Genomic DNA, 14,283 nt, shown 5'->3' with positions numbered 1-14,283 from the left:
GAGATTTGAATACTAGGATAGTGAGTGAGATTCCTTTGCAAGCTTTTGTGACGGTGTCGTTTAGCGTCTGGTACAGCGGAGAGAACGACCCAATGTTGTTTTGGGTAGCTCTGACACCGCCTGCCCTATGGATCACCGACGCGTGGCGGGGCCACGAGATTCCGCTCCCTGTTCTCTAATATTTGGACTGGACATGATAATTTATTTTTAGTCAAAGAAAATTTTGAGTCACTATCGATTTCAGTAAACTAAGAGTGAGGCGTCTACCCACCATAGAAATAATAAATAATAATATCTACGAATTCATCCGATTAACACACCATTTTATTCAAAAACTCAAATTTATTAAATTAATATATAATAAATAATAATATATATAATTCGACTCATAGTTTTATTATCTAATAAAATTTTGTGTTCATCATAAGTGCTTTATGATGATTTTATGGACTAATTATATATTACGTTATGTAGTCAGTTATCTTTAGTATTTTGAGATCTATATTTTCAAAAATTATATTGGGATTCCTATACTTACAAAAGTGAAATATTTATACAAAATTTAAAAATAATTTTATAAAATTAAAAAATAATTTTATAAAATTAAAAAATAATTTTATAAAATTAAAAAAAAATATAAAAATTAAAAATTTTAAAAATATTATTAGAATAATAAAATTAAATATTTTACTTTCATAAATATAATGATCTCAATATAACTCAATATAACTTTAGTATAGAGATCAAAAAATTAAAGTTAACTAATCATAAAAAATAATCTATAATTAACCATGATTTTGTTTCCTCTTTGTCGACATTAGTTCAATCTTAAGAGTATTCTTAGTTGCCAATAAGCAGCAATCTACTTTGGCATGTATTTAGAGTCCATCAAACAATCATCATCAGGAACAAAAGTCAAAAACACTTCTTTTTTTGTGTGCAGTTGTGGGGGGAGTAAGATGAGCGGAGATGGCAGAATACTAATCACCTCAATCTCTTGGAACCCTACACAAAATCACGAAATATTTTGATAGGTACGAGACACCAATTATATTATTGATATGTTCAACTGGTGATAGTATAAAGACCTTGTGATTAAATCTTTATATACAGCCTGAATCATCTCCTTCTACATCTTGATCATTGTTTCGTACTCCCCGTGTGAGTACTACAACCAACCATAATAGAAGGATTCAAGAATAGTTGAGAGATAATATGTCGGACTGGCTTCAGCAGCCACCACTTGCAGGCTCGATTGAACTGTGAAGACCATTGCCCCTGAGCTGCATACAGTGTTCCTCGGCATCTACTTGAGAACATATAATTACCACTGCCAGGCCATTGTGGTGTGCCTCTTGCATGATATTGACAGCATTATCAAGGGTCATTCCTGGGATAACCTTCATCAGCACCTGGACTACATATTCGCGCTTGTTGTAGTTGTCATTGTGCAAGATCACTCGATAAGGGGGGGCCATCTTCCGCGATTTCCTGCAGAACGATACAAGGCAATTGTTCTTGAACAGACTGGAAAGAGGCAAGGCAGGAAACCATGCATGATTATGTTTTCCAGAAAAAAGATTCTCCCACTGAAGAAGCTGAAAGTGCTTCAGTGAGATAAAGGAACCGATCATACTAGTAACTTCTTCAAGGTGTGGAAAAATACTCCAAATCTAGTGAATTATTGGATTAATATTTGTCATATAATGACTGATTTTTTATAATATATCTTTTTTAATTTTCGAGGAAAGACACTAAAATATAGTATATGCAAGAGTCATCAAGTACTGGAATGATGTTGATTTTCCACTAAAAATCCTTCCTAATGACTTTCTTTATGAATTTTCTAACAACAAAAAAAGGCAAAATGTTGTCAATCAATCATCTTCCAAGACTATCATATAGTGTCAACATAGGCAGCAGAACTTACAATCACATGTGAAATGATGGGCCAACCTAGCAAGTTCCAAGTTGAGCAGTAATGTCTTAAAGAAGGACTGCAACATCAGTCATGTCTAAGAACTCTTTATATGGTTCTTGGATGCTCATGAAAGCAAGAACACCTAATCACCTGAACCTTGGAAATTTATGAAATTTAGTGATAATCATAAATAAGATGGGAAAAGCCTGTTTGCTGCTAGAATAGATAAAAGCAAGCCAGCTTTTGTAGATGTTTTGCTACGTATACTAATACCATTCTCGTTTTCCATATTTTAATGTCATTTGAATCAATGGTCTATACAAATTAGTACAGAATTAAACAACATTTGTTTAGTTTTTAGCCTATAGTATAAAAAAGGGCAAAATCCACAACCTGCTATCAGAAAGAGACACAATAACTTCCCAAATAGGACGAATGTCAATTTCGATCCTCTCAGACTTGACAATATTTGGAAGATGATCTTGTCCCAACTTCAAAGTCCAACAAAAAATCAGCCTGTGACTTGCTCAGCTTGTAAGTATAATTTAAGGCCATTACTACATATAATTTTAGATAGATTGAAGAAGTGGTTCACTGTCTTAATGAGATCAACTTGAATTCAAATTCAAAATAAAGTCATTTAGCCTCACATTTGAACTAATTAAACAGAGAGCTGTCCATGGTTAGATTTTTTTTCATTATTGTAAAGACGAGAGCAGCCACAATCATTTATAAAAAGAGTTTCCATAATTTTCCTAACAGCATCAACTCCAATCTTCTTGATCCACTCAGTTTTAAGAAGATTTGGAACTTAATTTTCGTTCCCACTTTAAGCCAATATTATTGTATTTCATTGAGTTTGAAAAGATTTAGAAAAAGATAACTCTAACTATGGGTAGATATATGGTTTGCATTACCGGTCTGTACCGGTATATCGACCAGCTATCGGTACAATACGTACCGAGCTATACCGAGTATACCGGCACATAGTACACTATGGTGTACTAATGTACCACCCATATCGATTATCTATCGGACCAATACGTACCGCCCATATCGAGCAGTATGCTTCGATACATCAAACCATTGGGAAATATATATTGTTCTTACATGAGCAACTTATAAGTTGTTCTTACTAAGAAGAAGATAAAAATGCCCTTGGTTTACCAAGGTGGAATCAGTCCAAGGGAGGTAACATCATTACTGAAGATTAATGGTAACCTTGATTTGGTCTAATTCCGGCTATAAGGACAAATGGTAGCTTGGTCCTATTTTAGTAGGATTAATTCAAAATTTGCACCCAACAGGAGCACTATAAATGTTCATACTATTTAATCTAATTGGCTAACTCATTTTTCATACAATGTCTACCTAAAGGACTTTCTGCAGACCTCAACATCACAACAACATTCAGGCTCATGCCAATCTGCACAACCAACATGGGAATCCTAAGTTCCACAGCCTTTTTTTTATTCCTATTGTTTTGTCATTGCCAATAAAATGCCAGTAGTACTGTCACTATTTAACTCCATTGTCACTGTAATTATCTAATATCTCATCTCTGACTTGCTGCAGAAATTGGTTTTGTTGTGGCTCTACTATAAATGCTCGATTTTGTCTTGGTGTTTATTGTGAAAGAAAGTTTTTTGATTCGATAACAAATCTTATTCTATACTTGGTTGAGCTCTAGAATGAGCGTGTACCAATTTTGTCCCATTTGATTCCATGTTAATTCCAATTTCATTTAGATAAGGCAAGCTATTCTATTGAGCTAAAATTTATTGTTTAAGAAATTTGTGAGAGGTCGACCTTATAGAGGAAGAGATAACAATAATAGACTTTTGGTACAAATGAACCCAAAGGAGAGAAAAAGGGAATAGAAAAACAATGGAAGAAAAGAAGTCTGGCAAGAAGAAATTTAGAGAAACAAAAAAGAGAAGTGTAAAAAGAAGAAGGGTTGGACTCTTAATGTTTTTTTAAAGCTAATACTATAAACAGGACAAAATGATCTCCTTTTTTTTAATATATCCTTAGAAATGCCTAGGTTCATTAAACCTATTTTGACTTTTTTTAGGGAGGTGGCTTATACCCAACCAATAAGATATAATTTCACACAAATCTTTCCAAATTTCAAAAAACATATTGTTGACTTCAAAATTTTGAAGATTATCAAAAGTGAGGATAGCTAAGAGGTCACAGGAGCCAGGGGAATGAGGGACTGAAGCAGCATGAAGATGAAACTTTTTAGGGACTTCTTTTGCATTATGTACACTCATTTACTATTTAGATATCCTAGAAGTCACATTTTAAATTTCTAAAAGACATACTAATTCCCTAGCAGATTACTATTGGGAATCATTATCTTCATTAATTGTACCAAGGCTCCTAAACCCCTATAAATAATGGAGCTTGACAATAGATCAAGTATTTTCATATTTGAATGAAAAGAATTGCATCTTCTCTATTCTCTTACTCTCCTCTCTTATCTCATACTTCTCTTTCTTTATCTTCCCCTGTTTATCTCTCTAGTTCCTTGTTCTACATTAGTTTGGTATCATAGCTCATCAAGAAACCTACCCTATACCTCATTGGGTTCCAACTAACAGCAAAAGCTTCAATCAATACTTAAGGATCCTTGCACCTCCAACATCAACCCCTTGCGTGTGGAGTTGGACTTTGAAGTGACTATCCCTACAGAATTGATAGACCACATAACTCTTAGTGCCGGGTAAATTTTTGAAATTTTACTAATTTTTTTTGTTGGAAAGAAAAATTGTACATTTCATTATATCGTGGTTTTCATCACTTCTACCCTTGTTTTCTCCTTTTTTTCTATTTTATCACCCTCTCTCTCCCCTTCAGATACAACAATAGTACCACTAAAATTTAAACCCCTGAAAGTTGTTTTAAAAAAATCAAAACAAAAAGTGAGAAAAAAAAAAGAGAACCATTTGAAACATTGCATTTCTACCTTGTCCATTGCATCAATTAACAACCTCATTACAAAAAAATAATTTGTCGATAGCATTAAAATCATGACTCGGCGAGGTGAAATCCAAACCAATCCTGATGAATCCCTAAGCCAACAGAGTGAGGCAGACACCCTTAGGACCATGTTTACAGACTATGACACAATATTAAACCAATTATGTGACCAAATGACCCAAGTCTTAAGAGCTCTCCAACATCTTGAAAAACGACCCATGAATGAGGAGGTTGATGAATCGATTAGGCAACATGTCCATTCTTCACAATCCATAGCTCCAAATCAAGGAATTTTACCTACTCCTCAAACCCCAGTTCGAACAAATCCTAGGTCCACCTATACGGCACCTGTTCACGATCATACTTCAATAATTCTTGATGACCAAGACTTTGACCTTAACAATGAATTCCTAGAACATACTAGAAATCCATAAACCCAAGCATGAGCCAACGAGTTCGGTTTGCTGACAATATGGGAGAAATGGTTAGAAGAGTGAAAGTGGATGTGCCGGACTTTGATGGTAGGTTTGACCTAAATATGTTTGTTGACTGGTTAGATTGCATGGAAGACTACTTTAAGTGATACGGAATGATTGATACTGAACGTATACAATTTGCAAAAATGAAATTGGTAGGGTCCACTAAGAAATATTAGCAACATGTGCAACCTAGTCTCAAGCATCGTTGAAAGCCTCCCATCACTCAATGGGAAGTCATCAAATAAAAACTTAAGAAAACATATTTACCTACTTTCGAAACCAATTAATTGAACAATTGTTAAACCTTAAATAGTTAAAATCTAGTGTGGCTGAGTATTTGGCTCAATTTGAATAACTTTTACTTGGGTGTGAAATAGAAGATGACCAAATCATCACTGTCTGAAGATTTGTTTATAGGTTGAGGTTTAACATCCAACAGAAAGTCTCCCTTAGTTTCCTCGACACCATGGAGGAAGCTTCTCGACTAGCCCTTCACATTGAGAAGTACATTAAACTTTACCCAATTCGTCGAGCATCTTCTCAGTCTCTCAACAATAGTACTATTACCCAAGGTATACAGTTTCAAATGATACCGTCTGGTACGGGTGATACGTACCGGTCCGACAGTAAACCGATATGCGGACTGTTCGCTACCGGACGATATTTTTTTATTTTATAATATATATATATATATATATATATATATATATATATATATATATAAAGACGACGTTGCCTCATTTTTCTACGACGTCGCCCCGCTTAGGGAGAAGAGAGACGACGTCACACATTGTTTTTAATATATATGTATATGTATATATATATGTATATGTATATATATATGTATATGTATATATATATATATATATATATATGTATATATATATATATGCGACATCGCCCCGCCTGGGGAGAAGAGAGGCGACGTCGCCTCGTGTGGGGGAGAAGGGAGGCGATGTAGTCGAAATTTTTTTTTTACTTTATATATATATATATACCGAACGGTATACCGATCGGTATATAGTACCGTACCGTACCGAGAGAAGGTCGAAACTTCGGTACGGTACGATATTTCAATCCTTGCTATTACCCAATCTACCCCCAAATAATAGCTCTATAAAGTCAAAAATCTACACTACTAGCAACAATCCTGGTCCAACCATGAATCGTCGAACTCGTTCAACTACTAATTCTCAAACTAGTTCGTTTTCAATCCAGTGTCATTATTGACATAGTAAAGGTCACATTGCCTCTCGTTGTGCTCAACATACCCTTACCTTAAAACAAGAACCACCCTTACCTTAAAACAAAAACCAAAGGATCAAATCGAGGAAGCAGACCAAGTAGTTAAACCGGAAGTCTACTGAAGTTGACAAAAACGATCTAGAAATTAAAGATGCTCATGTTAATATTGTCCACATTATTCTCTCTAATGTTGCCCATGTTAATATTGTTTGCATTAAGTATTTTCCATACTTTTATCTGAAGCGGGGAAAGAACTTGCAAATTAGTTATTGATGGGGGTAGCACTATAAATGCAGTCTCAAAATCTGTTATCAAGAGACTAAACCTTAAGGTAAAGTCACATCTGACCACATTCAAAGTAGCCTGGGTTAACAAAACCACTCTACTCGTGACCAAGAGATGCCTAGTACCAATCAAAATCAACGATTACCAAGATGAGATTTACTATGACGTCCTACCAATGGACGTTGCCAACATTCTTTTAGGTCGGGCTTGATTATATGACCTTAATGTTACCAATCATGGAAGAGAAAACACATGTATTTCTATACAAAGGCAAAAACATAATCCTACGACTAACAAAATAGTCAAAAAATGACAAATCAAGAACTCTCAAGTCTCCTCCACAAGCCCCAACCACCAAGGGACTCCATTTATTGGATCATAAATCTTTTGAAATAGAGAGCCTAGACAATAAGTTTTGTGGTCATCATTGCTAGAAAAATTCCTAGCCCTTGCACTATTCCTAACTCCTAAGGTTAAGTCCTTATTAAATGAATTTTTTGATGTCATACCCTCGGAATTACCTAGTTTGCTACCACCCTTATGGGAAATCCAACATGTCATTGACCATCTCCCAAGATCGCAACTCCCTAGTCTCCTACATTATAGAATAAATTCTAAGGAAAGAGTCGATTTAAACAAACAATTTGAAGAACTTTTGGCTAATGCTTTATACGACACCACCTCAGTCCTTGCATTATTGCTGCCTTATTAACCCCGAAGAAAGATAGGTTATGGAGAATGTGTGTGGATAGCCGAGAGATCAACAAAATAACAATCAAATATCACTTCTTAATTCCTCGACTTGAGGACACGTTAGACCTTTTCATTGGATCTAGTTGGTTTTCGAAAATTAACCTGAGAAGCATATACTACCAAATTCATATTAGACCTATTGACAAATAGAAAACAGCATTTAAAACTCGAGATGGCCTATACGAATGGCTAGTCATGCCCTTTGATCTATCTAATGCCTCAAGCACTTTCATGCGCTTCATGAACCAAGTTTTACAACCCTATATAGGTAAATTTGTTGTAGTCTATTTTGATGACATCTTGATCTTTAGTAAGACCAAAGAGAATCATTTAAAACATCTTCAATAGGTTCTTGCTACCCTTCAAGTTGCTAAACTCTATGTCAATCTGAAAAAGTATTCATTCATACAAACCCCATGTTCTATTCTTAGGCTTCATTATTTCTACCCAAGGTATTGCCGCTGATTCAAAAAGATCAGCATCATTTTAGAATGGCCTGAGCTTATAACTCTTTTTGACATTCACAGTTTCCAGAGATTAGTCTCTTTTTTATAGGAGATTCATTAGTTTAGTTCTTTCATGGCACATATCATTGATTGCCTAAAGAAAAGTGAGTTTTCTTGGACCTTGGCTGTTACCAAAGCCTTTGCTGACATCAAAACAAAAATTACCATCGCTCTTGTTCTTAGGCACCCCATCTATAGTAAACCCTTTGAGGTCACTCATGATGCCTCTGATATAGCCATAGGAGGAATTCTCAGTCAAGAAGGTCAGCCTATCGCCTTTTTCAGTGAGAAACTCAATGATGCAAAACAACATTATTCTACCTACGACAAAGAAATCTATGCGATTGTGCAATATCTTAGGCATTGACAATATTACCATCTGTCGCAATAGTTTGTTATATTGTCTGACCACCAAGCCTTAAGGTACTTAAATGCTCGACATACCAAGTGGGTTGAGTTTCTTAACAAAAACTCTTCTGTAATTAAACATTGTTCTGGCACTCAAAACAAAATTATTGATAACCTTAGTAGAATTTCTACAATCCTATCTACCATGAGTGTCAAGGTCATAAAATTCAAACGATTATAAGAAGAGTACCCAATATCTAGACTTTAGTCACATATATCGAGAAGTCCAAGATGAAACATCGTGAACATACAAACTTCATTCTTAGGGATGGTTACCTTTTTCGATATATTAGATTGTGTGATCCCCGATCCTCCCTTCGAGACTTCCTTGTTTGGGAAATGCACGTGAGTGGATTAGCAGGTCACCTAGACTGAGACAAGACCATTTCATTAGTCGATGATAGATTTTAGTAGCCTTCCTTATAGCGAGATGTTGCTCGAGTGGTATCGCAGTGTTGCACCTGTCAAATTGCCAAAACTCGCAAACACAATACTAGTCTATACACCCAATTACCCATTCCGCATTCACCATAGTAAGATGTGAGTATAGATTTTGTCCTTGGACTTCCCAAAACAACAAATGGCCATGACTCTATTCTGGTTGTTATTAATTGATTTTAAAAAATAACCCATTTTATCCCATATAACAAGACCAACGCATACATTGCTAAATTGTTCTTTCAAGAAGTGGTTAACTTACATGATTTACCCTTAACCATGGTTCGATAAAGATATGAAATTTGTTAGCTACTTTTTGAAAAACTTTGTGGAAACTGTTTGGCACAACATTAAAGTTCTCTTCACCCTTTCACCCCCAGATTGATGGTCAAACTAAGGTTAACCATTCCTTGGGAAATCTTGTTAAATGTTTAGTTGGGGAGAAACACAAAACGTAGGACTTAACCTTACTCACTGCATAATTTGCATATAATAACTCAGTCAACCGCTCCACCAGAAAAAGCTCATTTCAAACTATCATTGACTATACTCCTCGCACCCCCATTGACCTTGCACCCGTTCCCCTTGACAATCGTGCCTCAGAACCAACCCACTCCTTTGCTCAACATATTCATGATTTGCATGTTGAGATTCGATGTAAAATTGCCCTAAGTAATGAAAGTTACAAAGTCAAGAGTTTCAAGTTGGCAATTATGTCTTGGTTCGCATTCACCCCAAGAGATTCCCTAAAAACTCATTCAAAAAATTGTATGCCTGAGCCATTGGTCATTTCCCCATTATCCAAAGACTAGGATCTAATACATATATGTTCGATTTGCCTTTTGACTTAATTATTAGTCTAGTTTTCAATATAGAGGATTTAACTCCATATCATGGTAGTTTTGAGCCTCCTCTATCGACCAATGTTCCTGCATGCAATAAGCCTCCCAAAGCACTGATTCTCCCACAACACAAGGATAACGTAGAGGTCATTCTTGATGACTGCCTTGTTACGACTACTACTACCATAACTCAACACTTTCTTATCAACTGGTGTGATCATTTAGCTTCTGATTACATTTGGATTACTTTAGATGAACTTCATGACTTTGCAACAAACTTATTAGACTAGTACCTTGCAAATTACTCTTTTAAGTCGAGTTTTTTTCCATCGAGGGAGAATGATAAAGAACCATCTAGCTTTACAAAGGATTTCAGAAAAGTTTATTCTAGGCAAAAAAAATCAACAAAAAGTTATCAATTAGTTGGCCTAGAAATTCTAAGATTTGTGTTGAAAATTTAAAACAAATAAATTTTGGTCTTTCTAAGGACTTGTTTTGTATTAAGTGCACTCTTGTATTAACTGCACTCAGTATTATTTAGGTATCCTATAAGTCACATTTTGGATTTCTAAAAAGCATACTAATTCCCTAGGGTCTTTTGGTCTCATGCTTCTCTTGCTCTCTCTTCCCCTCTCTTTCCCTCTACTTCCTTGTTCTCCATCACTATGTCCGGAAAAATAAGTATGTAACAAGTGAATGTCTAAATTAGAGGAAGCTAAGTAATAAAAGGCAAACCAATAGTCATAAGTGCTACAAAAGAATACAAATAATTGATAAGATTAAAACTTACAACAATTACCATGCATTTTAAATGGTTTTGGTTGGAAATATTGTTTACTGAGAACAGTTGAATACAAGGTCACTAATTGTGACGAGGAAAATTTGGAGTCTGAAACATATATAAATTTTAGTTAGTCGCTTCTTAGTCTCTATCAAAATCTTCTAAATAATTTAGAAAAACTGGAACATATACCGATATTAATTAGTCCCTTCTTAATTTCTATCAGAATCTTCTAGTCCTTCATGGCAGGGTATAGTTTCTTTCTTATATTAATGCAATTCTAATATTCTGTTCAATCTGTTCAATACTTGTATTCCCATGCATATATGTCCAGTATCACAAACCCATAATTAATTCTTTACAATCCTGGTGAATCCAATCATTACATCCTTAGAAATATTAGGTCAAATAAATTATTCATGGTAACCTGGAAAGTCACTAAGCATCATATCGAATGTGAAATTGATATGCATGCAGCAATAGGAAATAGAGTGATACCACCATAACTAAAAATTGTAAATTTAGACGATCTTAAAACACGTACTTCAAATCAAACTCAGATTCACGGCCAGGTGTTGTCTTTTCTATGGTTGGCCTTTCCAGCAAACCACCTCCTTTTCCAGGTCCACTTACTGATACTGCCATAAGAATGCCACGATTTGCACAAGGTCCTCTGTGTTGAGACAGCTTATCCCCTGGATATCAGATACATACACATTATTTGTACATACAAGCAATCAACAGCAGGCAAAATAGTAATATGGAAACATCTAGAATAGCATATGTTTATGTCAACTCGAAATTTTTTAGCCCTAAATTTATTATGAGCAGGCAAAATAGTAATATGGAAACATCTAGAATAGCATATGTTTATGTCAACTCAAATTTTTTTTGCCTTAAATTTATTATGATCTACAAACATCAAGCAAAAATTTCAGTTTTAAATTTGTTATGATCTGCAACCATATTTTAACATTTTCCAGGAGGTTTTAGTTGGCATGATCTTCTAAAGATAAACTAACCCAAAGATTCCAACTTCATAAGCTAGGCATGTGACAGAGAAAATTCTCTGATAAAAATCAACATTTTAAGAACACTCAATGAATCATAATATGGAAATGAGTTGTATTTTAATAGTACAAAATTTTCAGATTTCCAAGAGATGCAGCATGAAATGGCATAAAAGTCCTATAAAAATGGATAAAGAAACTGACTAAATGCATAAGAAAGCATGCTATCAGACAAATGTTATGCAACTTGATAGCAGGATGCCAGGATCCATGATTATGGATCTATCATGACCTGTATAATGTACCAAGCACAAACATGGCGGTAACAAATACCGATAACTAAAATGGAAAAGAAAGCAGAATGGCTACATAAAACAGTTATGTGACCATACATCTCTTACACCACATATAGAAGGCCCTGTAGGTATTTCACAGATAGTTATATGAATGCAATTTTGAGATCTAATTCAATATAAAAAGGTAAATCACATATTAAATACTAATGATGTATGATAGGCTATTTAAGAAGTCATTAGTTAAGTCGTCGCTCTCTCCAATGGCTGTAATCCTGCAATTTTCTCCAACGAAACATACTTCACAGTTGCCTGTTATTCCTTTCAGATTGATGTCAGAAACATCAATACAGCACTTCTATTTATCAAACGAGAAGGTTGCACGATATCATCACCTGCACTAACAATAAGACTGAATACCAACAAAATAGAACCTAAAGCGACTGAATAAACCTCATTATATCCTATTTTAGTAATTCAATTAAGGGCTCTTAAGCTCTTCTTGTAGTACACAAAGATCAACAGAGGAAAGCAATAGAATTTAGTATCCCATCAAGCTGTGTCTGTACAGAACATCACATCTACATGACCTTTACACACACCGATTCCATGATACTTCCTATTGACCAGTTGGGGTATTCCTCTACAACTACCCACCAAGTATTACTGCAGGTGTCACTCCTGATGCAGATTTGTGTTTCATTTACTTCCCCAAATGACATGAGAGCTAATGAGCGTATCTTGGAGCAATTACAGGGATCCAATAGATCGACCTCTATACCTACGTCGTACAACCAGATATGTACCTGGAAGGAAAAGAACTCAGTAAATGGACAAGAAGAAGAACAGGAACCTGGCTTAGGGTTCACAACATGGTTGGGCGAGAGAGCAATTCTGCTGCAGATAGCCGTCTCCATCGCCGATCTCAACTCGACGCCCTCTCTCCCACTCTCTCCTCTCTCTCGCCTCCCTCGCTCTCTCCCTCACAAAACCACCGGGGTGAAATCTTGCAAGATTTCCTTGTCCACGAAAAAAATTGGCAGACGGAGCCGGCCGGCCACACGTCGAGTGCAGCCGCGTGCACCAGTGAGCTGGTCCACCGACAATTGGGCCGCACTCTCAACGGGCCTCCGGTTGGCCCATGATGACAGAGCACGAAAGCAGAGCAGCGCATGCAGTGTGACCCTCTCTGACTGCTCAGGTTATCTTCTGAACTCCCCACCATGGCAGCCTCCCTTCTCCCGTCGCTGCTTTCTCTCAAGTTCACTTCATCGGCTTCCGGCCCACGAGAACAAACCGAACGGAAACAGGTAGTACGCCATCTCAACCCTCACTTCCCCGCCCTACTTTTTTATATCGTTCGAGTTCGCTTGACGGAATTTTGTCGGGAATTGAGGTGAGCAGAAGTTGAGGGTGGTGGTGAAGCCGCCGGAGATACCAAAGCTAGTGCTGCTGCGGTTCACATGAACGGAGAAGAACACGGAGCTCGCGCCGGAACAGGTGATCCCGGGCGGCCAAGGTGCCATTCCCACTGATCCCCTACTACTTCTGGCGCCGCAGGGAGCCGAGGAAGGAGCTCAAAGTCCAAGATCACCGATCGACAGTCAACCTCTGTCAGTAGAGCGGCAGCAACATGTAGATCCCTCTTCCTCTCGTCCCATACCTTCAAGAATCTTAATGTGCTCTTGCTTCAGAAAAGATTCTTGCACTAGATTTGTAGTGTATGAGATATGGGTTTGTGCTGCCTTCAACACCAATTTGGGCTTACATATTAATCTCCATGGTTCTCTAGATTCTCTTTGCATATTCCCTTAATTAGTCTTCTCTTCACATATTCGTTCACGTTGCAGGAGTCTGTGGGCGTAATCATCTCCTCTACTTTCTCTTCTTTCTCGATTTATATGCCTTCTTGGTTGGTGTGTATAGAACACAAGTGGTCTATGATAAGGTGGAGACGGAGATGGGAAGGTGAAAGAAAAGAAGCACACGTCTTTGGGTTTGTTTCGTAAAGAATATATACATATATAGTGCTTCTAATTCCATCTCTCGCTGCTTAGTCTCGCAAGAACGGACTTTTTCTGTGTTACCGAAGCATAGAGAGAGAGAAGTGGTTCTTCGTTTTCTTGCTTTATGTTGTCACACTTTCTCATGAACTAAGAAGCAACATGAGGGAGATCGAGACGAAGAGAGAGACAAAGAGGGGGTCACACTTTCTCATGAACTAAGAAGCAACATGAGGTGGTCACACTTTCTGTGGCCACACTTGCTTTCTGTGGTCACACTTTCTTGCTTTCTGTGGTTTTACTTTCTTACTTTCTGTGGTCACACTTTCTCATG

The 14,283-nt window shown here is 36.6% G+C and overlaps 1 protein-coding gene across 1 annotated transcript; it reads right to left on the bottom strand.

Annotated features, from left to right (window-relative positions):
- Nucleotides 1–1,023: 1,023 nt before the first annotated feature.
- LOC103998009 (ATP-dependent Clp protease adapter protein CLPS1, chloroplastic) lies at nt 1,024–13,353 on the bottom strand. The gene is made up of 3 exons (XM_009419372.3): nt 12,800–13,353; nt 11,188–11,338; nt 1,024–1,491 (listed from the first exon to the last, which is right to left on the bottom strand). The coding sequence occupies exons 1-3, from the start codon at nt 12,861–12,863 to the stop codon at nt 1,230–1,232; spliced, it is 477 nt and encodes a 158-aa protein (XP_009417647.1). The 5' UTR covers nt 12,864–13,353; the 3' UTR covers nt 1,024–1,229.
- Nucleotides 13,354–14,283: the final 930 nt, after the last annotated feature.

The sequence above is a fragment of the Musa acuminata genome, chromosome BXJ3-9, assembly GCF_036884655.1.
Source record: "Musa acuminata AAA Group cultivar baxijiao chromosome BXJ3-9, Cavendish_Baxijiao_AAA, whole genome shotgun sequence".
Classification (NCBI taxonomy): domain Eukaryota; kingdom Viridiplantae; phylum Streptophyta; class Magnoliopsida; order Zingiberales; family Musaceae; genus Musa; species Musa acuminata.
This window is presented reverse-complemented; position numbering and strand designations above follow the sequence as displayed.